The sequence below is a fragment of the Phaenicophaeus curvirostris genome, chromosome 2 (assembly GCF_032191515.1).
Source record: "Phaenicophaeus curvirostris isolate KB17595 chromosome 2, BPBGC_Pcur_1.0, whole genome shotgun sequence".
Lineage (NCBI taxonomy): Eukaryota > Metazoa > Chordata > Aves > Cuculiformes > Cuculidae > Phaenicophaeus > Phaenicophaeus curvirostris.
Window position 1 is genome coordinate 21,516,734 of NC_091393.1, and position 27,712 is coordinate 21,544,445.

The following is a 27,712-nucleotide window of genomic DNA, read 5'->3' on the forward strand; positions in this document are numbered from 1 at the left end:
TCTGTAACGCTCCATTTCCTTTCCCCTGCACAGCCTGGCACTCTCGTTTCACAATGTGAGGGTAGGAAAGACTTGTTGTATGAAACGTGCTTATTTCTTATTAATATTTTTTCATTCTTATTTTGCGAAACGTAGAAATGGAAAGGTTTCAGCAGGCATCACAGTTTGCTTTCCTCTGCTGTTTACAAAGATATGCTAGGAAACTGCAGAAGAGTTAACAGAGATCTTCAGAAACTACTTTCAAGTTTCAGATAGGGAAACAGTAGAAAACACAGCTTCACTGAGCATAGCTGTTCGGGATTCAGGAAGGGCTGGTCATGCTTCAGTATTTCACTGGAATTCTTTGAGGCAGTCGCTGCCAAAGAAGACAAAGGATATACAGTGGCCATCGTATGCTTTGATTTTTCAGAAAACAATTTAAAGTGTTCTGCCCTGGAAGTTAATATTAAGGCGTGGAGTGGTAAATGGAAAATTGGCTAAATGGCAGGAAACAAGTGGAGTTATGAAACGGAAATTCTTCATGCTGGAAAGCACCCACCAACAAGGTTGTGGAAGTAGTGGCCTATGGGTCCCAGGTTTTCCTGCTTAAATGAATAATTTGCAATACCATAATGCTCACATTAAGGGTGCTTGTTCTAACTTGCAGAAAATGAGTAGAATGGTTTAAGATTAAAAGCTAACGGGACAGAGGTGAACAAGCCTGAGTATTTGAAAGCAGATAAGTTAGGCGGAAAATGGCAGGTGAATTTTGAGAAGTTACCAGGCTGCAAGGTTTTTGTGAAGAAAACTTAAAAAGAGGGTGTGTGCCTTAGGAAAGTGGAAAAATACTTCCGTTTTATCAAATAATGCTATTATGAGCAGTCAGATAGTTACTCTTATAAGTGAAAAAACATATTGCACAAATTAATAAATCAGACGCACATATGGGAAGAAAATGAAAACAGGCATTCATACTGGAAATCTGAGTGATATTTTCCAATATTTTCTTTCTTTTTGGGGGGGACCTTTTTGTAGTAACTGGTTTTACGTTGTTGCCTGTAATTTCAGCAAAATAAGAAAGCAAATGTACAGGCAGTAACACTCCTGCTCTATTCTCAGATCAGTACAAAAGAAGTAGCAACCCTATTTTTATTGCTTTCCTCAGCGTTTGGCAGGATGTGCATATTATGCAATTTCTGAGGAACTTCTGAAAGTTTTTGACATGTCTTCCAATGCTTCAGAAAAAATTGATAGCCTGATAGTTCACAAATAAAGTCGTCATTGCTATTATAACAACTGTTACACCATTACTAGAAAAAAAAAGTTTATAAACAGTAGACTTTGTTTCAAGATTTTTATTTTTTGAACTTTTTAAGATAGAAGAGAGAATATATTTGTTATTATATACAGAAATAGCTAGAGTCCCTGAGGCAAAGGTGTATTTACATGCAGATACCAATACATAGCCTGTATGTTTCAGTGGGGTTTATTTTTTTTTCAAATGAAACTTAGTATATTTTCAATGATTAACAAATAATAGAAATCTGCATTTTTCTAGCTGCTTCTAATACGATGATTGAATTTCAGAAGCTTTCAACCAAGTTACTGAACCAACAAACCTCAAGTCTAAGTCTTTTTCAGGATACTAATCAGACCAAGAGATCCTTCATCAGCTATAGATTTTTCTCATCTCCAAATTCCCTCACTAGAGCTGACTTGGAGCAGTACACACAACTTCCCTTTGGCTTACAATCAAACCTCAGCTGTCTTTTAAAACATCTTTAATATTGAATTTCTCATGCAAATCCACGCATCCCCGTTTATATCTCTGCAAATTCATATAGATTTATCACTTGAGGTCTAATAGAATATGAATGGAGAAATCATTGCAGCAACCAGAGAAATAAAATCTGAAGTGGTTTTAGTTTTCTATCTTAAAGCCAAAGATAATTTCTGTACTAATAGTACTAAAGCTTTGGGTTTATAGAAAGAATGAATTTAGCCCAAACATACCTGGTCCTGCCAAACTAACCTGATCGCCTTCTATGACAAAGTGACTCGGCTGCTGGATGAGGGAAAGGCTGTGGATGTATCTTCCTGGACTTCAGTAAAGCCTTTGACACAGTTTCTCACAGCATTCTGCTTGAGAAACTGTCACCTCTGGCCTGGACAGGCGCACACTCTCCTGGGTGGAAAACTGGTTGGCTGGAGGGCCCAGAGAGTGGTGGGAAATGGTGTGAAATCCAGCTGGAGGCCAGTGACAAGTGGGGTTCCCCAGGGCTCAGGGCTGGGTCCAGCCCTGTTCAATGTCTTTATCAATGACCTGGATGAAGGCATCGAGTGCACCCTTAGCAAGTTTGCGGACGACACTAAGCTGGGTGGAAGTGTCGATCTGCTGGAGGGTAGGGAGGCTCTGCAAAGGGATCTGAACAGGCTGGACCGCTGGGCAGAGTCCAATGGCATGAGGTTTAACAAGGCCAAGTGCCGGGTCCTGCACTTGGGGCACAACAACCCTGTGCAGCTACAGACTAGGAGAAGTCCGGCTGGAAAGCTGCCTGGAGGAGAGGGACCTGGGGGTGTTGGTTGACAGCGACTGAACATGAGCCAGCAGTGGCCCAGGTGGCCAAGAAGGCCAATGGCATCTTGGCTTGGATCAGAAATGGCGTGGCCAGCAGGTCCAGGGAGGTTATCCTCCCTCTGTACTCAGCACTGGTAAGACCGCTCCTCGAATCCTGTGTTCAGTTCTGGGCCCCTCACCACAAGAAGGATGTTGAGGCTCTGGAGCGAGTCCAGAGAAGAGCAACAAAGCTGGTGAAAGGGCTGGAGAACAGGCCTTATGAGGAACGGCTGAGAGAGCTGGGGGTGTTTAGCCTGGAGAAGAGGAGGCTGAGGGGAGACCTCATTGCTCTCTACAACTACCTGAAAGGAGGTTGTGGAGAGGAGGGTGCTGGCCTCTTCTCCCAGGTGACAGGGGACAGGACAAGAGGGAATGGCCTCAAGCTCCACCAGGGGAGGTTCAGGCTGGACATTAGGAAAAAATATTTCACAGAAAGGGTCATTGGGCACTGGCAGAGGCTGCCCAGGGAGGTGGTTGAGTCACCATCCCTGGAGGTGTTTAAAAGATGGGTGGATGTGGTACTCAGGGGCATGGTTTAGTGTTTGATAGGAATGGTTGGACTCGATGATCCTGGAGGTCTTTACCAACCTACTGATTCTGTGATTTTGTAATTCTATGCTGTTTTCTCTTTTTCTGCACTTCCACCCTCCTTGCATAATTCTTTTTCTTAGTTGCCCATCCTGTAAAGGGCATTTGTTTGCACATGTAATTCTTCAGTGTCAGTGGTACATTCCAGTTTCAGCTTCACTGATCATTTTTAGATTCATTAGATCTAGAAGCATTAGGCTGTACTGATTTGGTTGACTAATACCTAAAAGGCATTCCAATTTTGCTTTCATTACTGTGCATCTTTCTCCTCTTGTGAGTGCAGTTCTTCCCATGCACAAATAAACAAATACAGAGAATCTACTTTAAATGATTCTTTGGTCTTCATCAGATTCTGTTCTACTGCATCATTTGTTAGTGTTCATATCTGAAGCTATATTTTGTAAAAGAGAAAAGAATCAGTATTAATAGAATGAGAGAAGACAATTCTGTCCTATTTCACCTTGTGCCAGCTAATAAGAGGCTTGCAAAGTGGGGCTTGCAAACAAGGCTCACACAGTACAGCAGACCAAAATTTAGTTTTAAAACCAGGAGATAATAGATGAATTTGAGGGCAATACTCCATACAGGCTGTTGGTGTCTACCTTCCCTCTCCTTTGTTCTCCTTTGTAATGCCTTTTTGTCATTCTTTGCCTCTGTCAGTGCTTAAGCAGGCTGAATATCCTGCTGGCAGCTTACTGGCAAGAAAGGAGAATGATGTGAACAGATACTGTGCTCCTACATTCACCTAATCCTAATATTTTCTCTGGCACTTATGTTCCTTTTTTTCCACTCTTTCACTATTTTCCTAGTCATTGTTTGCTAGTTGTAAGTCCACATGGCCAGAGCAATAGTCTTTTTACAGACCTCCTTTTATCATCCCAACTGTGTCTTGTTTAACTTGACTATTTAAATGGCTAAGAGTCAGCATCATCCAGTTCTGAAGTGGACTGGGCAGTAATCCAGCTCTTTCTGTTAGAGACAGACATTCATTTTTTTGGACTAGAAACAAATTACTTCCAAATGCTGGAAATGTAAGAAGGCTTTTCAAAAAAGGTTTTCAGGTGTTTATAGAACAAATTAGTATAAAATAGTTTTCAAAAATGCTAAGCCAAATTTAAAATAAATATTTAGTACTTTTAGGAGTTGTGAAAATATAGCACTAGAAAACTGAAGTCATTGATCTGTGGCGTGTGTAAAAAATATGGTGAGGGCACATTGGTGTCAAATTCCCTGTGCATATTTCTGTTGTGCCTCAACTGGATTGCATGCATAAAAAAGGTAGGATTTTTTGGGTTTTTTACATGAGACTGCATGGCTGGCTGTAGGTTTGATGAGATAACTGCCTGTAGCAATCAGAAATTGAACTGATAACTGTTATTTTACAACAGGTTTTGATTCAGTTCCTGAAAATCAGAGTCTGTATTATCAAGATGACTGGAAAATGAAATGTCTCCATTGATGTGAGGGTTGGTTTTTTGTGTCTTATGCGGCATCACATAAGACATTCACAGAAATTGAACTCTCTCTCATTCACAGAAATCCAAGCTAGTTCTCTATAACTGTTACCTGTCCCTTTTGGTTTTATGGTATCTTGCTTGTCTCTCACACACCTTCCAATGTTCAAAACAAATGAAATGGGATTTGCACAGCTAAGTATCCTACACAACTGGCTTATCTGAGAATTGCTCCATTCTTGCAAGCCATTCCCATTCTTCCTTCTCAGCACCTGTCCCACAGCACTCATTTCTTCAATTGCTATCTCATCAGCTGTCACATTAAATTTAGGTATGGGACTGCATGACTGAATGGACTTTGGACTCCTGCCATTGCTGTATCACTCCTTTAAATTGTTATTGGTCTCAGTATCTCCTGAAAAGCTTGGTATGAAAAGCTTGCATCCATAAAATCAAATTCTTACCCTCTGAAACAAGGTCAGCGCTTCCAGACTGCCAACTATGAATGATCCCTAAATGGTGCTTGTTCCCAGAGTGTGCCAGAAATTGTTCGGTGGAGTGCTACCTGTCCCAGGGTAAATCTATGCCAGGGACTGCATCAAGACTTAACAACTGAGTTCCACTTCTCACTCCATTTAGTTTATTGGTCATATATACATATATTTAGCCACAAAAGAGTAGGAGTTCCTATGTGTCAACAGCACAGAGGAGAGATCTTTGCTGTCATTCCTAGTGGCGGTTCGAGTATGTCTCCAGAACTGAAATTTCAGAGGTTCTGATCAGCTCTGAGTGACTTCACTGCACAGCGGTTGCAGGTCTTCCTTAAACCTCTGTACATTGCATTCATCTCTACAGATAAGGTGGGATGTGTCTTTGATTCAAGGCATGGGGACGTGAGAACTTGAGGCATCCATCACTTCTTACTAGCATGAGACATCCAAGTGTGCGTATAAGTTGTGAAAAGCTGAACTGTTTTGGCTAAGTTCAGGGCTGTAGTTCAGGACAGATATCTGTCCCACAGGAGATCAGCTTCATTAGTAAAAGATTGGAGAAGCTCTAAGCAGTTTATCGTAGGATCTGAATATGGAAATATTGACTAGTTTTTGTAAGTGACATGGCTAACCAATTTAAATTAAATTTCTAGTTTAAATACACTGCAAAAATCAATGTCTTTATTTTAAAAATAGTAATCTAAGACATGTTCTAGATCAATATTAGTATTATGTTCATTAGATCACCACTTCATTCCTGTGATTAACATGTACTTAACATGATGACTCTAGGATTTATAGTTTTAGATACTTTCTAATCTAGAACATATGAGTATGCCAGTAGTTGTGCATTTGGCTTTGTATTTTCAACTGGTTTCCTTCTTGACTGACTGTGGTACAGTCTCATTCCTTTCACTTTCTCTTTGTTTTGAGCCTACACTGCACACTGAAAAGGTATGTGGTGTAGTGACAGAAATAACATACAGTATTTCGACATAATTTAGAAACACTTGTGAAAGAAATTTCAGAAGTTTAGTGAGGATACATTTATTTTAAGTGCCTTTAAAAAGAGGTTTTTATTCAGGATTTAATTCCTCATTCAATTTTTATGGTATTTTGAAAATAAATTATTTCTATAAGAGATGCTTGACTTGTTTTTAGAAATTCTCCCTATAATCATATTGCACTTCAATCAGGCTGTGACTCTGTATGCATCATCTAGAAGAAGATAAATGGCTTTTAGATATGTGTATTTTTCTACTCGGTGGAAATGACTCCCGCTCCCTTTTTACCTTGAAGTAGTTTGTCTTAAAGTTTAACAGCAAGTGTAAGGAAAGAATCACTACAGCGCTTCCCACTTGGAAATGATTGTTTCTTTTCATTACCTTTCATTATTTTTGAGTGTGTCTATTCTAGTTGCTGATGGTATAAGAGGGTGTTATTGCATGGAACCTGGCTTTCAGACCCAAGCAAGGGTCAGAGGAGTTCGCCATGGCAGTGACAGTCCTAGGAAATCACAGATCCCAGTGTTTCCAGTAGAGAAACACAGTGTTTACATGATGCTTCCTTCCTTTTTGGGCAGCTCTACAGACAGCTGTGCTGAGGGGGTGGAACTAAACCTCTGGCCATTCTTGCACATTTATCACTCATCAAAACCAATTTTGTTATCATCCAGCAAACAATGAAGGAGGGAGAGTTACTTCCTATTGTTGGGATGCATCAGGTGGCTTTAAACAGCTCTCAGGGTGTTTCCTTAGCTAAATTAAACTGCAGAAAATCCAGAGATACTATGATCAGACAGACCAAAGTTCCTGAACTCACTCTAAATGAGTGTGTTGGGTGGATCTTTGTAGCCAAATGAGAACCAGTGACCATTTGCATAAGTGGGATAAGTCAGAGATGACTTTTCAGTTAAGATGGAAACCAAAGCTGATGCAGTACTTAAAGTATGACAATAATCTTTTCTTTCTGTTCTGTGTGGAAGTAACACTGAACCAATCTACTGAGTCAAATCATTTGCTACTTCTTTTGAAATATTACAGTGCAAACTGGAAGAGCCAAGCTTTCAGAATAAAAACTTTTTGATCATTTTTGAAGATAAATGGATGATAGTTTTATATACTCCATAATTTTTGCCAGCTTGCATATTTTGTTGTTTATTTTGTTTCTCCTTTGTTGCTTGGTGCAAGTGCTATATGGTGACAGAATTGTCGGAAGCAAATTATGTGATTTGCTTAACACAGAGTCCTTTCAAACGCATAAAGTAAACAAATATAGAAAGACTTTTCTCTGATCTGTGTTCATAACAGGAAGATTTTTCTTGCACTGAGAGTTACAACAAGAGGTAAAAATTTTTAATTTGATGTAGTATCTTTTCCTCTAAAAATAAACTGAGCAAACAGAAAAAAAGTAGACTTAACAAAGCAATATAATATGCATCTATAGTAAAAGATAAGATGCTGAGTTGAATGTCTTTTTAAACAAAAGAAGTCTTCTGGCTTTGTTGTTAGCAGATACATTGGATAAGAAATTTGCAGCTGTCTTTTTTAGAAAAGGAACTTCATTTAGCATAAGGGAAAAAAATTGCTAGACAGTACATTTTGTGGTTCCCCACCTTAATGCTACCACTTAATCAGTCAATGTATTGGAAGGTAAGATTCTTTTGGAGATATTGCAATGTGATAAGGTATTAGAACGTGATGAAAATTACGAAATTGACTCAGTTATCGTGGCATAGTAGAAACTGAGAAACTATCACACTTTTTTTTTTAGTTTTCTGCATTATGATGAAAATCGTGGTGAAAACTTTATTTGAAATAAAGATTCCCTCTGTGTTTGATGTCCAAAAAGATGCTCAATTTGATTGCATCTGCTTTGGTCACATTACTGTAATTATTAACTGTTTAATTCCATCCTGGAATTCTACTCAGGACATCATATTTTAGGACAAAATGGAAAATTCTACTTCCTTGAAATTATATAGAAGAATGACTAAAACATATATTCCAGAGCTCTTAAAGGGAGGTTGCTCCTTGGTTCTGAATTTTTGCAGTAGATACTATATTTTCCAACAAGCCCTTAGTGGTCCCATTTGTTAAATACATTTGTCTGTGTCAAATTAAGCATTTGCATAGCTGTTTGCAAGTTCAGGGGCTATTTAGTGAGAATGAATTTTAAGAAAAAAGAATGATAGAAATAATACACTATGTTTTTGTTATGAAATACGTAAAGGGGAATAATCAAACTGAAAGAAAACAGAAACATCTTATACTTTATTATACCGTAATAGCTACTGCAATATTGCCATAACCTTTACTTAACTAAGGGAACCTGGTCTTCACTTCCTTTAGAGAATGAGGTGTGCAAGAATGAATACATTTGTTTTTGTTGTTGGGTTTCGTTTTATGGCTTTTGATGTTGTATTTTTCTCTCTTGCAATGATTTTCAGAACACAGACACCAGTGAAATAAAAAAAGAAATAGTATTACTACTGTAAATATTTTCTAAAATGTCCATCTGAAGCCCCTCAACCTCTGGTAATTAGAGGCCATACTGCGGAGATTGACAGGGTAAATTACCAGTTAATGTTTACACAACAAAACATATGCCCAGTACAATATCCTACACTGATGTTACTGAAACCAGAGTCCGGAAATGTACAGTGGAAACAAGATGTGGTACTTTTCTTGTGCCAACACAAACAGCAATTACAGCACAGTGTGAGAGAAGTCATAAGAAATACTACTGCATATCAGTAGTTCAACAAAGTCAGCACTTTTGTGTAATTGCAGGGGAAAAGGGCTGAAAAACATTACAGATCTCAGCAAGAAACGGCCCTTTATACTTTTAAACTGATCCTTGATAAAACAATGCCGGGGTCATGAGAAGGCTACTCTGCCAATTTTGCTTCACTGTGGGATCCATTGACATCTGGCTGAGCTGCGGAAGCTGGAAAACTTCTTTAATATTCTCTTGACAGTAAAATGGACATGTGGAAAACATTCTAATCTGTTAATCTTTGGTGCTCCTGAAGAAAAAGGACATTTGGCTTTATACTTTGTGATGATAAATATTGTCTCCAGATCTAGCTGTAAATAAGTTAAAAGCATTTGAATGGAGAATGTAGGTCTTATTTTCCAAATATAGGGGAAGATGGATATGCACCTGTGTATTCCAGATGATGTAATAAATGCCATGAGGTTTTTTCTAAGGGTAGTTTACCATACATCTTGGCAATCCACTTTTCTTTATGCTGAGTATGTTTTGTTAATGAATTTTGGGGAGCAGAATCTCTGAACTTCCTTACATCCTACGTACTAAAACAGAATAAATTATGGTTTCACTCAAGGGATGGTAAAAATAGAATTGAGAGAGATTCAAAACAGTAGTTATGTCTGAATAAAAACTGCAGATTCTACTTAACAGCATTTACCATGCATATTATTTTTGGCCTAGTCTTTAGATCTATTATGGAGTGATAGTGAAAGATGGGGATATACATCTATTCAGCTTGAGAAAGGATGTACGAATCTTCATTTCTGTAGTGAGATTCTATGTTTCTATGATTCTATGATTCTGTGAGATATATCTTCAGAAATGAGAAGAGGAATCTCTCACATTAGAAAATAACTGCTATAAGCATATACAATTTATTGTAAGTATGAAGCATATATTGTACACATTAATATAAAATGCAAAAGATACCATGGTTTCTGGAAAATTTAAACTAGAATTAAAAATTATGCACATCCTTGTAGTACATTTTAAATTAATCCAAACAACTAAAGCAATGCGTAAGGATAACACTTCTGTATACTTGGTGAAAGTTAAAGTAATTTCCTACATATAAGTAGTGAATTATATTATTATAACATATATACCCTGTTGGAAATGTGTGACTTCCTTTAGAAAACTTCAAGTATCTTCTTTTGCATAATAAGTAGCCTCAGGAATTAAGAGAGTTGTTGCCTTTTGAAAAGATAAAAACAATCTTTTGTTCTCTGATGCAATCAGACCCTTGTCTTTCTGCCCGCTTATTAATGAATTCTGATATTTCATTGATTGTTATTGAGATCTGCGAGAGGAATCAAATCTATGAACTCCAGCTGTGGGTTAGAACTAATAGTAATAATGATACAGTCTTGAAGTCTGTGCCCTTGCTCAAGCAAGCTCCCAGTGAATAATAATTTCAGTAAAGTAAGAATTAGTCCAATCCACTGTTATATAGTTCAGAAATTTCAAGAGTTCTGGGTCTGTATAAAATGCCACTCTCCTAAGAAGTTTATCTGTGCTGCTAGGGCTTTATACCTTGATATTGCATAAGGAGACTGAAAATGCAGCAAAATCTGATTGAAAAGTGAGGGTCAAAGTTGAAATTAGAGGCGGACTAGACTTCTCAGGGAAACATCCTAGTGTTTCTGAAGTAGCTGAAAAATTAAGCTTCAGCAGGATCTTCCATTTAGATATTCCCTTGTGTTTATGAAGCATAGCACAGTTTGGGTCTCAAATGAGAAAAAAAGCTATAGGCAGGAGTTTTGTGGTTCATTGCCTTGATGTTCCAAATTACCCAATAATTAGAACATTTATTTAGGAGGAAAGTGAAGAAAAAACCTGAACCCCAGGTAGGATAGTGCCACTGCTTGACTACTGAATGTATTTGTGTTTGGATGCATGTGTGGGGTCTTTTAGCTGCACTGCTGAATGTGCTCTTTTTCCAAGTCAGCTAAATCTTCTAGGGATTGTTATTGGGGTTGTTGGTGGGGAAAGTTGACTCTAGCCTAGATTGATTCCTGTTAAAAGGTGAAATGGAAAGGAAGATGTTATTCCAGTAACAACAGTCACCTGAGCAACTTTCGGAAAGCATAGGTACTGACATCAGAGGAAAAGCCTGGAAAGCTTGAGATAAGAGTAGTCATCTACTTTAAATTACAGTGTGTAACAGATCATTTAATATGCAGTTACTGTCATCTTATCTGGAGTAGTGGCCAAAACCTTCAGCAGACATTCTAGTATGTGGCAGAGAAAGGGGAGGCTTGGACTGAAGGACTTCTACCAACTGTTCCCTCACTTTGTATGTCATCACATCCAAGAGAAACAAGTTTAGGTCTGGTTGTCAAGGTGTGAGTGGGAACAATAATAAAAGTCACCAGTATATGAAAAGGTCTTTTCAGTCTAAATGTGGAAGCTCTTTATGCAGTTGAGATTGGAACCTGAATTAAATGTGGAAGAAAACGTTTGTATTACACCTAACAGGCATTGATCTTAGTTTCCACAACTCAAACTGGGATTTCACCTTTAGTGCGGCTTCACATTCCCTAGGGGAAGCTGCACAGGGGAAGACAGATAAGAGACTGACCTCAGCATACATTTTCAGACACCCAAAGAATCCATTAGAATTCCTGATATCATGTTAGGGTCCCTCCACCCATGCTGGTCCATTGACCTTTCCCAGCTTCCACACTAAGGATCTAGCGGTTGTTTTCAGACTTCGAAGACCACACATGTTGTATGGGTGATCATCACCAGACAAGGAACTGATACTTTTATAGAACTCCAAAGCACATCTGGAGATGAGCCCCAGGGATGCACCATTTTTACTGAGCAGCAAGTGGGTGTGATTTCAGAGATAATACGAGGAATGAAAGTCTAAACAAAATGGGTTTTGTGGTTGGGTGATGTTCCTGGCTCTAGGGGAGTGCTCCTGTGTGAGGGCTCTGGCTGAATTGGAGTCAGAAGGGATTTTAAAATGTTACCATTTTGTTCTTTTAGATAACCTGACACTGGCGTGCTGTAATAGCATTGTGGAATGAAAATTATTCTGTTCTCCTTTTCTAGCTCTCTTACAGATGCCATCATTTCTACAAATTTAATTTATTTTATAAAATGAGAAGTTTTCTGCCACGCACCTATTTTGTTTGCTCAGAGTGGTACAAGGTAGTGTCCTCTGCTACTTGATGCATCGTGCTGAAAGTGTTCTGTTTATACAAAGTGAGGGTATTTAGAACTCTGGGAACAGTTTTCGGCACCCAGCTTAAGTCACAGAGTGAATCGACAGAAATTGGTCTTCCAGTAACTAGAAGAGTTTGGAGTTGGCAGAAGCTAACCAGGGCTAATCAGCAAGATCAAAAGAATTTGTGGTACCTAAGGGGTACCTAAGATAAGTGAATAAGGCTAACAAGTTCCCTGAATGTAAGAACAATTAGCCTTTTCAGATATTGTGATGCTCGAGTCAGATTTGCCTTTTTCATTGATAGAGTCACATGTTCCACGATTGCCATGTGCACTTTAAATAGTAGATCAGTGCCTTTCCCTGATTCTCCATAGTAGCACTCTGTCCTTCTTCAATATTGTAACTCACAGTGAAGTGTGCTCCTTGCAGCCTGCACCTCAAACATTGAATCACAGCTGTAGTTCCACCCTTTATTCAACCAAATATTCAGCTTTGTCCCCATAATTCAGCCATTATGATAATTCAGACATTTTATTTTAGTGGCTGTGTCTCTACTCTGCATATCCTTTGCAAGGTGATGGATTCTTTTTTCTTCACTGGACCTTTATTATCAGCAGTTCCAAACATGCTTTCTCCAGTCCCAGCAAAATTTTCCTCTCCCGGAGGAACCCTCAGTAACTTTACCATCAAGTTGAGTAATCTTTTTGTCTTCCCTGTCTGTTCAGATCTCTTGGTTTATTTTCATTCATTCATACTAGCATCTAGCATGTAACAAAAACCTGGTTGTCACCTGGCTGCATGTAGGGCACAGATAACCTGGCTCAGTTGTTGCATTTCTGGACTAGACAGTTCTCTCCTACCCCTAAGATGCCCTTTGCCTTTCCTCTCTGGTTTCCCCTTTCCCTTTCAGACCCAAGATTATTATATTCTCTGCTTTACCTCTATAACAAGTCTTCTCGTTGTGACCAGACTTAAATCCATAAAATGAATATCCCACAATTTTAAATCAGATTATTTCATGACACAGAGCAAGCAGACAAACTGTTAAACCACCAGAGGTTTACTTGAGAGCAACAACTTCTGCTGAAGAGCACCTGGGGCAATAAGTACTTACTTCACATCATCAGCAGCTGACCTGGGAAATCTGGCAATGCCCTGGGTTGCCTGGGGTGGGAAGAAAGGGAGGCTGGAAAGTCACTCTGCTCTGATGATCATGATGTCTTCTTGGCTTTCGATGAGACCTTGAAATGTGTCTCCTGCTCCCCCTGGAGGTTTTGTGTTCCTCAGCAAGGGAGCAGCTCGAACTGTTTACAAACCCAAATTAGCAAACCTCTGTTGTCTTGTAAATAACAATGGGAGCAAAATATACCTGCGTAGGAAATATTGAAAGAGATTCATGAACACCTCTTTGCAGGATTAATTTTGTTATGGTGTAGGATTTTGATTAGGCCTTTCTAAGCTTTCCAAAATCTCTCACATTTAACGGCATCATTTTCCTCCTAAGCATTCACGAACTTGTTCCCCAGCACATATCTCAGCTTCTGGAACCAGGCGGTGAGAATCTTCCTGTGCAGGTGATGTTTGTTGGCCAGAGACACAGATTTTCCAACTCAGTTTCAGAGAAACTTCTTCACGGTTCTTTGTTGAGGCTAAGGGGAAGAACATGGTCAGTTGCTGCTCTTTTGACCCTGTAGCTACCCAGCATTGTAGCTACCAGGCTGACCAGTTCCTTACAATAAGGTGGAACTTTCCAATGTTTGTAACTGAGTTCGGACTGTTAAAATCTGTTAAAATCAATATTCCTCCTGTGCCAAATTAGGGAGTGCAAAGCTACAAGAATATCTCCAAGAAACTTGTGTTAGAATTATTGGAAACTATCATAACACCACATTTTTCTTCCCCAAAACTTGTTCTCGGAAGTGGCCAACCCCACTTTTCACTAAACCTTTCCAAAACAATCCAGCCTGAGGCAGAGACAAGACATGGAAAATATAAGATCCAGCAGTTAAAGGCTGACAAAGTAATAAACAACTGAAAATAGGTCCTTATGATGGAAAGTGTTAGGGAACTTTAACTCTAGATATCATTGCCAGCTTTGCTTACAATAAATGTGTCAGTAGCAATATGAAAAGATGTGTGCAATAAGTCGAAGGAATGCTTTATTAACCTATTTTATGCAGTACATCTGCCCACAAATTGCTTGCATCTCAATATGTTTAGGGTTAAAAGAATTTTAGGATTTTTCCTGGCTAAATGTATTAATTGAATGAACTAAATGAACTGGTAAATTATGGATTTTAATGTAACAGTGACACCCTGTGGTCAGTAGTGATGGAGTTAACTCTGAAAAGTAGTGGGATTTTTTGTGATGCATTAATTGTTAGCGAAAGAGAAGAGATAAAAAAAGGAAGGAAATGTATTAAAATTTCAGGGATTTCCACAGAAAGATGTTGTCCCATTTTATTTCCTTATACGTAGAAATATGTTCTTTTAGTTGCTCAAATACTAAACCAATATTTATTTACATACATTTGTTTTACTAAAATAAAGGGGATGGCAAGCTTTGTTTTCAGACAAGCTGATAACAGAACTCACAGAAAGCTCTCTGTGGTCACAGCGACTTTACAAATCATTGCTGGCATAGTTATTTACATTTCTATGTTGCTAAAGTTTTCTGTATTACTACACAAGAAGTTTTCTCTGAAGACAAGCAAAGCAGCAGACTGCTGCCAGAGAGACATGATAATGGGACAGTACCACACACGATGCCAAGAGCACCAGCTCAGCACTGACGGGGCTGTAGGATTAAACAGTTGGAAGGATTAAGCATAGAGTCATAGAATGATTGGTGTTGGAAGGAAGATTTACAGGTCATCTAGTCCAACCCCCCGTAGTAAGCAGAGACATCTTCAACTAGGTTAGGTTTCTCAGAGCCCCGTCCCACCTGACCTTGAAGGATTCCAGGGATGGGAACTCTCTCGGCAACCTGTCCCAGTGTTTCACCACCCTCAGCATGAAAAATTTCTTCCTGATATCTAGTCTAAACTTTTAAAACCATTACCCCTTGTCCTATTGCTACAGGTCCTGCAAAAAGTTTTTCCCCATCATTCTTATAAGCCCCCTTTAAGTATTGAAAGGCCACAATAAGGTATCCTCAGAGTCTTCTCCAGGGCGAACAACCCCAGCTCTCTCAGCCTCTCTTCACAGGGGAGGTGTTCCAGGCCTCTGATCGTTTTTGTAGTCCTCCTTTGGACCTGCTCCAACAGGTCCATGTCTCTCCTGTGCTTACAGCTCCAGAGCTGGACAAAGTATTCCAGGTATGGTCTCACCAGAGCAGAGTAGAGGGGCAGAATCACCTCCCTTACCCTGCTGGCCACATTTCTTTTGATGCAGCCCAGGGTACGGTTGGCCTGGGCTGCAGGCACATGTTGACAGCTCATGTTCAGCTTCTCATCTACCATGACCTCTGGGTCCTTCTCCTCTACTCTCAGTCTCTTCATCGGTCAGCCTGTATTGATCCTGAGGGTTCCCCTGACCAAGGTGCAAGACCTTGCACTTTGCCTTGTTGAACCTCGTGAAGTTTTCACAAGCCCACCTCTCCAGCTTTTCAAGGTCCGTCTGGGGACATGTGCTGCTTTCTGTGGGGACAGTCTTTGACCTAACATGTGTAGGTCCTCCTTTTCCTTCTTCCTTGCTTCTTTCTCCCTTCCTTCAACAAATACTGATATAATGTAGTGATATTTTGTTATGTTTGTGCACTTATCTTTAAGTCATTGTGGTATGGAACTTTACAATGCTGTGGCTACTACAATTTCTAAGGCAACAAATCTTTCCCTATTTAATATGTATTTTATGCATACTTGGGGTCCTCAATAATATGGTTTTGAGATCCTATAGTTTTAAAAAATGCCAGTTTACGAGAGACGTGGTTTCTAGTTCCTAGTTTATACCTCATGCATCTTGGAGTTACTGATGCTGATCCTGCCATTTTTAAGAGAGGGACAAAGTTGGTTTTCTTCAGACGAAGTCAGGTTTAAAGATCAGTAAGGAAGGAGACCAATTGTCCAAATAAGAAGTTATGGGGAGGTAGTAAAGCAAAATGAGAAACATGAAACATTTATTATTTGCTGGCAATAATGGTTTCCTGTTAAAACTGGCTATTTGACAAAGGTGTTGAATTTAATTCCTTGCTCTTTTCATTGGAGAATTAGGAAGTTAGCATGGGACAGGAGCAAAAAGTCTTCAGCCTTCTCTAGAGACTAAGCTAAAGCTAGCCAAAGCTAAAGTTTGGAAGGTGTTCAGGAACCACTGTCAGGAATTTAGCGATTATCAAAATTGTACAAGTGTCAGAAAAGATTGGAGCACTTAAATTGTCCTGGAAGCGAAGCTATTGTTCACCCACACACATGTCCACACGTAAGCAGCTCAGTGCTCATCTAGGACATAACCTACAAAATAGCTGCAGTGCAATTTCTCTTGAATTTCAGCACAATTTAGTGCCTGTCAGGAAGTGACAATGAGGCTGTGGGCTTTTTAAAGATCTCATATTGACAGTGAATGTTTTGCAAGCCCAGATTGCTGAAAGGCTTGCAACTTGTTATCTCCTTTAAAAGCCTGACAAATACAGGTCTTGACATGAAGGAAGAGGCCTTGTTTTACACATTATGTCAATTTTTAGCTTTTCTTTTAGAGCCCCTTATGCTTTTAATGGCTGCAAAACCAAAACAGCTTCATAGCTGCTCAAACCTGCAGAGAAATTATTTATTAGGTGCTATTTCAGACTCTGTGCTTGGACAGGCTGGGCTGTAATATTAACCTCCAAATTAGTTAGTGCTGCTGAAGGATGTTTTCCAACATCTGTTTTTAGCACTGTTAGAATGGAGCTTGGAGTTTGGATTGTTTAAGGACTTTTTTGAATGGGGCCACACTGAAGGTGATCTGGAGTGATTCTGCACACGAATCAGAAAACGCATTATATTTGCCTGTACCACATGCAAGAGCAGATGGATGCAGCTGAGCCTACTGCTGACATAGCAGTATGTTGCAGTATGCATCTTATCAGAAGTGTTGCGAAGAGAACTTTAAACAGCAATATCTTAAAGGCACAGAACTCTGCTCGCTGCATATTAAGAGCATTGATTTGAAGACGTGTCAGATCTGGAGGTCGGTCAGTGCTCCTGTATTATATACACTCTGTCAAGATCTTGTCTACAACTGCCTGACTGTTAGAATGGCAAGTCCATCCTGATGCAGATACGATTATAGAGAAGTGAACATGTTTATACACTGCTTCTAGGAAGTAATGGTTTTATGTCATGTACTAGGATGAAAGTCACTGTACCGAGGATGTTACTAAGGTCTAGCTGTGAACAGACTTCCTCTTTTATCTGTTTAACCACAACAGTTGATGGTTTAAAAGACAGAGTTATTATGACTGTCCTCCATGTGGAGGTTACTGCTCTCACTACCTAGGCAGCAGAAGACATCATTTTTTATGCTCTTACATGTTTGTCAAACTAAAATTACTGAGCTCACTTCAGTTTCCAGAGGAAGTAGTTTGCATTAACTTAGATGAAGCAGCCTGAGAGTACTAGGATGTGCATAGGCAAAGATGTGTATTTCATATTATCTTCATGTTGATGTGGTATCCCGTATCCCTCCATGTACTCACAAACACTTTCAACAAACAATAACAAGCAACATGTACCCTGGTGTTACGAGACTTGCTCTGCAAATGCAGAATTATGGTGGCATCACAAGTGTTTTTACAAGCATATAAAGAAATTAAAATACAGTGCTGTTAGAAGATATACTTTTAATGGTGGGAATATATTATTTCTTGTTTTTTTTTTCTCACAGTGAAGCGTTTGAACAGGGTATTGATAGCAATATAGATGACATCCCACAGGAGGAGGTTCTCCCAGCTTTGAACTGACAAACTTTTCTGTCTGTGTTCAGATTCCTCTTTAATTGTCACCAAATGAAAGTTAGTTGCTATTTTTTCCATTTTTGCACAAGGACAGTGTTTCATCAGATAATTCGCTGGGGTTAGAAAGTGACCGCTTAAATACCACTAAAGCCGTTTCTGAGTCTGTTGATCATCCTTGGGAGTTTGAACATGTATGATGCACCTCAGCACAATATTTGCCTATAGCATTTAACCCATGTACATGTTACTGAAAATAAGTACACCTAGAAGAATGCTCTAGCGGTTATAGTATAACCTGATAGCTGGTGGGAAACTCCACGGAGGACACTTTCTTCTACCTTTTCATCCCTGAAATGGTCATTTTTGATGAAAATCTTAAAATCAGCCTGAAAGAGCAGTCATGATAGCGGGATGCATGCTTGTATCATATCAGCATTTCTGCATGTTAGTCTCCCTTTTTTCTTCCCCAGGCCTTCACCACACCCTGTATCTTTCTACTTAGGTGTGTTTCAGCAGGAACTCATGCAAACCCAACCAGCTGCCACAGCTATGGCTTCCAGAGTAGATGCATGAATCTTAGCAGCTAGTGCAAAAAGAGACAGAATTTCCAGTTGAAAGCTACCATAAACACATACCCTCTGTGTATTAGACACAGATGTGTTGTATAACACATTTTCTGACCGGTGGGTTACACAAACAAAGTGTGTGACAAGTGACTGAAATGTGAAACATGTACTTTGGTGATTCCCTCCATAATTCACAGATTAGTGTACTTTAAAGTACCATATCCCTTCTTAAAAAGCCTCATTGTGTGAGCAATATTAAACAGTACTGTCTTGCCTGTCAGAGTTCTGCACCTAGGCTCCTTTGAGGTCTTTATTACAGGCTTTGAGCAGCTACCTAGCTCAAGATAATGTTCCTTGACGGAGAATAGGAGCTGGGACAACCCTTTATTAGATCACTTTTTATTATTGCCTTCCAGTAATGTTGTGAGTTCAAAGAGCCTGTAATACCAGTGGTAAAACTATGGAAAGCAGTGTTAAAACTAGAAGAAAATACAACAAAATATTAGGAAGTGTATTTCACAACTAAAAAACCCACTGATGGGTATATTCAGAAAGAGGACATAGCAACTACAGTGTGCAGGGCATCATTATTTGCCTGTCTTGCCAGCTACTTGTATTCATGGGTGTGAAGGAGATGCTCAGGCCCCCTGCAAAGCCTTTGGGGACAGGTAAGTCCCTCAAAAGGAATGCATCAGAAATCAGCTCATTGTGCTGTCAGGCCTCTAATCTGAGTTTACCGACTTGCAAATGTGAGTAACAGGCATGGTTTAGCCTTTAAATCTCTCTGGACCCAGAGTCAAAGTTGGAGTATTGAAAACTTATCTCTGCACAGGGACTCCTGTCCTGAATTTGAGCTGTGATTGCACCCTGATTCAGTCTGCCTGACTTCCTCTAAATTTTCAGTATATGTCTACCTAAATTAGCCCTAGAGGAAGGATAACATTCTAGTATGCGTAAGGTAGAGAGAAGCTGGTGTCTTTGAAGATCTAATGATCTCTCTGCCTAATATCATTGCCTGCCACTGATTATCTCTAGAGCCTGAATGCCTCCAAAGGTATCTAATCTTCTTCAAGGGGAAGTCTGTCTGTAACAAAGGAGAAACAATGTCCTGTATCACATACCTAACATGTTAAAACAGCCAAAAATGTTTCCCAATTTCAGCTTTAATTTAAAGTATAACCACAGAAAGAAGATGGTGCAAGAGTCCACTAAACAAGTCAGTGGAAATCACAGGCTCCGTTCCTTTTCCTCTGTGACCAATCTCTCAACAGAGGCATCATCCCATAGGAAATGTAATATTATCTGTTAGGCAGAGTTGGTAGCTGATTTACTATTGTTTATCATGAATATACTGAGAAAGGACTAGGAAAGAGAAGGAGCTTGGATGTAGTAGGAAGAAAAGAAAAATGAGAGAAGTAAGAATTTATGACAGCTGGCTGGTTTTCAAGTCTTAATTTAAATACAAAAGCTTAACACTTTGCATCAGGTACTCCCTTTAAAAATATTCAAAGATTGGACCCTAGATCTCTGGAGAACTTCCATGATATCCAAGCTATTCAGTTATTCTGAGTATCTTAAAAGACAGACATTTGTGTGCTGCTCCAGGACTGTGCTGGGCTGTGAAATTTGATGTTTTGATGACTGTATTTTCTTCTAGACAGGTGAATACAATAAACAATGGGTCAGACTCACCAGCATGAAGTTCTTTAAGCTTTTATTTCCATTTGATTTCAACTCATGAACTCTTAACAAATCTGCCAAAATTTAATTCTTCCTTACAATATGGTGTTCAATTTGAGTGAAAATACCTTGTATTCCTCCTCCAAAACAAGAACAAAGAGTTATTTACATAGTGGTTTCATGATCTCGAATAAAGAGGAAAGAAAAGAAAACGAGAAGAGAGAAAATGCTGGGAGGGGAGTTCTTTTTGGAAGAATAACATTAATACAAAACACATTTTAGAGGGTAGATATCCCACAACCTTTTGGATGACACGTAAATCAGATACTAATATTAAGACTTACAGCTTGGAAGAACTCATGCTTAAAATAATACATTTGAATAAACACATTGATTACATTTGTTTTCATGCAAGGCTTTGCAAGAGTAGATGCAGGCTATTTAAAACCATGTAGAGAGATAAAGAGAAAAAAGACATAAAACTCTGTTTGGCTCTTAAACTTTATCTGCCAATATCACACATAATGGACCATTAGTTCTCTGATCCATATCCTGTGTTTGAAGTCTTACCTTATAAAAATGTCAGGACCAACAGTGCTATAAGGAATTTCCTCCAAGAAACACATTCATTTGTGGAGAAATATGCATTTTATCTAGAATAACTAATAGGTATATCCTACCATTTATGAATAATTATAAATAATACTCTTTGCCTCTTTGCTGATGTTGAATATTTTGTGGTTTTATTTTCCAGATGGGAGTTGCTGTAGTGGATTCATCAGTTGCAGGACTGGGTGGTTGTCCCTATGCAAAAGGTGCTACTGGAAATGTAGCCACAGAGGATGTGATATACATGCTTAATGGTCTGGGGATTAATACAGTAAGATATTTTTACTTTCTAATTAAGACTTTAAGGAAAACACAAATATTTTTCTAGAAAACACGTGATACATGTTTGACGATTACCTGTGCTGTACAATAAAAAATTGAGAGCAAATAGTAGTTTTTGCAGACTCAGTGTTTTAACATGGCTTGACACATAACATGAACAACGTTGTCTTCACTAGCACTTTAGGGAAGAACTGGTTTGTGTGTTTGACAAGAATTTGAATAACTCCCCTGTCCCAACCTGAACATATGAAGAGCTCAGTAGCAACTGTTTTCAGACATAGAATCATAGAATCATAGAATAACCAGGTTGGAAGAGACTCACTAGATCATCGAGTCCGACCATTCCTATCAAACACTAAACCATGTCCCTCAGCACCTCGTCCACCCGTGCCTTAAACACCTCCAGGGAAGGTGAATCAACCACCTCCCTGGGCGGCCTCTGCCAGTGCCCAATGATCCTTTCTGTGAAGAATTTTTTCCTAATATCCAGCCTAAATCTCCCGTGGCAGAGCTTGAGGCCATGATTTGCCTCAGTAACCACAAAATGCAGACATTGCCCCAGAAGGCTGGTCAGCCCTACAATGTCAAGACCAAGCAGACCTCAGTTTTTTTCACAGATTTGGTTCAGAGTGCTTATTAACTTGTTGTCTGGTTTTCTGGCTTAAAAGTAGAAAAGAAATGTGGTGTTTGGAGCCCAAGCACAGCATATTGCTGTTTCTCAGGTATCCACTTAATATATTTCAAAATGGTACCAAATCACAGTCATTTTTATTTCCAGCCCTGTTCTTGGAGGAGAGGGCAAAGCAACTTATCTCCACTGACCTGTGCTTTAGTGAACCTTTCCAGAGAGTATCCCTAGCTTGGTTGGCGTGTTAGTTGTTCTGTATTCCTGGCAACCAAGTAATGCTGCCTTCTCCAAAGAATGTGCTCTTTGGTCTTCCTGTTGGTTATCATTGTTCTGGAAGGGTGGCTTAATGAGTTTGTACTAACTCAAGCCACTAACTCAGTGACTTTACCTTTAACTTAGACATGGACTTTGAGAGTCAAGCTCAAAGAAGAATATATAAAGAGCTGCCAAAATTACATGTGTGGTTTATATTTGAACTACTGCAGAAAGAAACTGAAAAGCCTGATGTCTGCAATACAAAATCTGAGTTATTGGGGAGCTTAGTTCTTGTCTGCCAGTTGCAGTTCAGCATGACACACATGCCAACAGAGTTCCTTGACATAAAAGGATAGTGGAACTTGTTTTGGAATTGTACTGTGATGTCATATTCAATACCTTAGAGAGCTCACTCTGATGTTTATCTGCTTTCATGTGCTTCCCAGGGCGTTCTGGATAGCAGTCAGAGACCTGTTTAGAAAAGATCTAGACACAAGTGTCTACTGTACAAGTGAACTCTGTTTTGAGCTGTTCATATATGCTTTGGGGTAGCTTATTTCATGAAGATGATGTTTATCGTTTTGCAACAATACAGTTATTTGGACTAAGGAGGGGAATTCATGCATTTCACTTTACATTCCTATGTACCTTGGAGGTAGGCTCTCAGTTTAGTCTTTCCTTGACCAAATTACCCATGGAGTTTTCCAACTGACTCATAGCAAAAGGGATCAATTAAATAAAAATTGCCTGATTAAATGAAACACACTTTGTTTTAGGCTTGTTTTAATATTTACTAATCTGTTAATGATCTGGTGTCCAAGCAGAAATCTATCTTGTCCTAAAAGTTGATACCATGTCCCATGGAAGTAACAATCTCATCATCAAACATTTACTGTTTGATTCTTGGTTGGGTTTTTTTTGTTCGTTTTAAATTATGCACTTGAAAAACATATGGCTTTGCTTCTTGACCCTTTTCTGGCCCATTAAGGGAGGAGTGGTTCACTGGATGAGAGAGACAGCCTCAAAATGATTACCTTAATATATGAGCTTTGGTCTTTGCAGTGTTGTTTTTTGGGTTTAGTTTTTGGTACCATGGTCATTTCTGTAAAATCATTATTGCAAAAGTCTATTAATCTATTTGGTAATGGCACCAAATGAAAATATAATTACTAATATTGTCCGTCTGCAAGGAGTGCTTTCTCCTGTTCCTCTCAGCTATGTGCTAAGGCTTCTGTAGACTGAAGTCACTTAAAATGTCACCCAAAGGGCAGACAGTGTTTAGGTGTACATTATTGAGTTCAAATTGACTAGATGCATTAAAATTGATGCTTGCTCTATACTGTTCTTCAGAACATGCAACCAAGAAGTGACATATGAAAGTAATTGCTCACAGCCTTAATGTGTTTTCTAGCAGAGTGCATCTACAAAGAGATTTATTGCTTGTACCATGCTAATGGATAGATAACTATGCCATAGATCATTAATGCTTATGAAACTTTTTAGGGAGACAGGTACTTTCTATAAAAACAGTTTCTATATGGTTCCTGTGTAATTGCAGTAATAGTACCTTTGCTTATAATGCCTTCAAAGTGCCTGGCAAACAACAAGCCTTTCTGAGAAGCAACTAAGTACTGTCAGCCTCACATTACTGACACCGAAACCAAAGTTCAGAGAAATAATAGACTTGGTATTTATGAAGGCTAAATAAGAACTAATTAATTGAAGTCAATGGGAGTTAAAGGACCTTACGTTCTGGCAGAAGCTTTTCTAACTTACGGCACTTATCCAAGATCATAGATACTACTGGAGGTACTTGCCTTTGTGTTCATGACTTCATTCTTTGGTGTCAAGGAATAATTCTGGATATATGGAGTGGTTACTAAGTACACTTAAGTACATTTCTGTGTATATGTCTGAAGACATCTTATTTTGACTCACCGACCTTACGATTCGAACCCATGTCACTACTCTTTTCCCATCCTCATCTGTGATTCCTGCTTGTGAATACCAAGGCTTGTGCCCTCATGGTAATACTCTTTGGTTCACAACATGTACACAAGAAAGATAATGTAAAAAGCAGAGATGCTTGTATTCCATTTAATGAATGTGAACTCTGAACATATATCACATTATGCAGTGTTCCAGTGCTAAAAATGTGAATTTTATATACTCTGAGGGGTTTATTTTGCTGTCTTACATAATATAACTACCAAGTATGCCCATGGTAGTATGGTTCTCATTTCTTCCTAGTAAAAAAAGTACAGATGCTATAAGAAATTTTTTAGGTTTTGTTGTGTGCAATGGCACTCTACAAACTAAGTAATGACCAATAAAAGATAAACAAAATGGGCTGAAATATCCCTTGTTATAACTATATTAAAAGGAGACAGTTATAAAAGGATGTCTTTGAAGAATATGTTTTAGATGGTACTATATATGACAGCTGGATGGAAACTTTGAAGCATTTATTTTTCAAATTAAAAATGTTTTTGATTACATTTCCATGAAGTAATTTCTATTCTCATTAACATTTTTAGCCAATTTGGAGAATGAAAAAGGCAAAATCTTACTGTAGAAGATGGAAATAAGTGCTAGATTCAATTAAAGGATTAAGCATCTAAATCAGCTCTTGATCCAAACTTCAGTGCATAAATCCTTAAGTATTATGAAGGTGTATTTCTGGGGCAATACATCTTATGCTCTTTAGTGTTGAATGACACCCTTCTACCAGTTTTATGTGACTGCTCAGTGTATTGGTAGTTCAAAGTCTGCTTTTGCATCCCTTCTACAGGAAATTTACTGGCTTCTAAATCCAGTCTTTGGAGCAAATATAATACAGCATTTATATGATCTAATGCTAAAATTTTTGCTGTACATGAGTAATCCAGAAGAATAATAATGAAGTACTTTTTTCCTCTTTAGTGAGTGATGTGATTCCATTTTAGCGATAAAATAGTACTGATATATATCTTATGTTAGTTAAAAGCCAGTTGGTTTTTCAATGAACATCTTTTTAGCATGAACAGAACAAGCAGCTTCAAATTTTGCTCAGTTATGCTAGAAATGTAAACTGTAATTTTGCGTTGAAAGGAACTTCTTCAAGAAGGAGATTATATTTATTCATGAGAATGCAAGATCGTGTTTTTTACTGAACTCAATTGCCAGTACGACTGTGTTTCCTCCATTTTCCTGAGCTGTAATTGGGATACTTATAAGCATGGAATTTCTTAGTGTTGAGTGGTAAGTACAGCACATATGTAGAAACTGCTTTTTTTTTCCAAGAACTTCTAGTTGTTATTCCAGTTCTTTGTTCCATATTATTCTGAGTTAGAAGGATATTACTAGAATATTCAGTACACTACTATTAAAATGAGAAATCACCCTCAAAGTGATAAAGCCTTCCAAACAACTAGAAGCAGTGACTATTGTGAACTTCGCTGTGGTTCTACTGATCTCCATTACCAACCTATGACATGATTCAGGACCTTTGCAAAATTTAGACCCAGGAGCACAAAACTGTGTAGTTTAAGCATTTTCAACATATGCATTTATTATTATTAACGTTTTTCACCTCTTTTTTTTAGGGAGTAAATCTTTATGCAGTCATGGAAGCTGGAAACTTCATCTGTACGGCTTTGAACAAGAAAACAAACTCAAAGGTTGCACAAGCTTCCTTCAATACTGGAACTATCAATTAAATGGATTTTCTTGGCAGCTTGATTACGTTTGTCATCTATCTTGACAAAGGACATTTATATTGTGAAAATAAATATAAGAAAACAGTTTCAGCAAAGAACCAAAATAGAACCCATATATAAGTTATTATGGTAAGAGTTATTGTATTGTTCTGTCTTGTCAAGAATTGCCTGATTTGCAAGTAAGAAATAAAATGTCTGTAGTACTGAACCCTGTACTTGGTACTTCTGCAGATGAGAAAAATGTGAAAACACTAAGTTATTTTACCATGTTTTAAATTGAATTTTGGTTCTTTTCAGTAAAACTGTATAGAAGCAGCAAATACATTGTTACATTTTAATCAGGATGACTTATCGAACCGTACAAATATTTGCTGTAGTTCATGAGATCTCACACTGTGTGTGGCCATTCTATTATGTGTTTTATTTATCTGAATCTTTACTTTTCATTTGTCAAGTCAGTTGTGTTATGAACATCAAGCCAAATCTGAATTCACCATAAGAATTTTTTAGCAATAGCACTTTTTAGTTTTTGTTTGGTTTAACATCTGTTAAGTATATGGATGACTTTATCTTGTTCCAAGGCTTTGTGTTGAATGGCATTCTGCCAGATGCTCCAAATCTGATGCAAATTTCCTTATTTGTTACATGTTAAATTTGTTGTAGTTGCTTTTTTCCATCAACTGTATTAAAACCTAATTATATGAACCAATTAAAAATTGACAAGGTTTCCAACCATCATTCAAGGTAGTACTAGTGTAGAAGTGGCTAAATTTTTGTCTAAGACCTCATAGAACAATCTGATTTTTTATTCTATAGCATTCTCACTTATAAGTCATGAATTTCTGAGGATAATAATGTTCTGCTGGACTAGATTACGTGAAGGCAACCAACTTTCAATTTTTCTGTGTGTTCTACTGATACTGTACTTTTCAATGTCTTAGTTCAGCAAGATGCCAGTGAACTGCATCGTCATTTTTAGATCAATAACTGACAGATTCAAGAAGAGCCTTATCCTATCTATAAACTGTTCAAATGCACTATGAGAATTTTGTCATTTCTTACAGTCTGAAAGATTAGTACCGTTATCAGTTGTTTATGTAGAATCCTTCTGTAATTCTCTATGTACTTAATCTTGATTTTTTTCTGAAAACAGCCCATTACCATGAAAGTCCAAAACCCTGAGCTATCGTCTTTATTCATATCCTTCATTTTCCTCCAAAATATGAAAGGTTGGGAAAAGATAAGATGAAAGATAGTGAAAGATAATGTGTGAAGAGGGAAAAGGCTGAATCATTTTTGTCTGGAGCTCAGCTCTGCTAAGTTACAGCTGAGTCTCAAGTTGCCTTTGAAATTCTGAAGTGAATATTTTCTGAGATATCTTAGCCAATATTGCAATTTATAATGGGCACAGCTTAAGAAAGTAAAATTTTGCATGCAAGAGAACTCAAACCTGTAAGTTTTATGTAAAACCTCTATGATATTTATGCCATAATGATAGTCCAAACTGCTATAAACTACATTATTTCACTCCTCTTATGGTAAGAGACTAAGAATAAGCAAAGAAATATGTTCAGGTGAGGCAGGAAATATCTTGCCTATCAGTCCAAAGTATAAAATTGCACTCCTTCCTGTGGTATTTAGTGAGAAGACTTTCAAGAACTCTTAAAGACATGAACATCTTGGTTTGCTTGACCTGCTCTAGATGCACAGTTGATAACTACAGAAAATGCTCCTGCTTCATTATCCCATGTTTCAGCTGGGCTTTTGTTATTTAGCAGCCATATAGCTCATATATCAAATCAAGAACTAACCACACTTCCCTATTTAACAATAAAATTTGATTTCCATCCATTTCCATTTTGAGCTGAAGTGTGCAGTTCTCCTGTAGGGCCTGGTGAGCATTCATCCATCCAAGATCCTGTGACAATGTTTCACTGACATGAGCCAGCCTGAACTTCTTGCAGAATGAAAGTGAAGTCACTCCTTG

At 38.3% G+C, this 27,712-nt stretch overlaps 1 protein-coding gene across 1 annotated transcript in view; it reads left to right on the top strand.

The window, feature by feature from the left end:
• The window catches only part of HMGCLL1 (3-hydroxy-3-methylglutaryl-CoA lyase like 1), a 60,802-nt gene extending 33,302 nt beyond the window's left edge, over positions 1 to 27,500 (top strand). The window contains exons 7-8 of the mRNA XM_069850938.1: positions 21,008 to 21,133; positions 25,612 to 27,500. Of these exons, the coding sequence (XP_069707039.1) occupies positions 21,008 to 21,133; positions 25,612 to 25,725 (240 nt within the window). The 3' untranslated portion in view covers positions 25,726 to 27,500. The remainder of the gene's footprint in view (positions 1 to 21,007; positions 21,134 to 25,611) is intronic.
• The last annotated feature ends 212 nt before the right edge of the window (positions 27,501 to 27,712 follow it).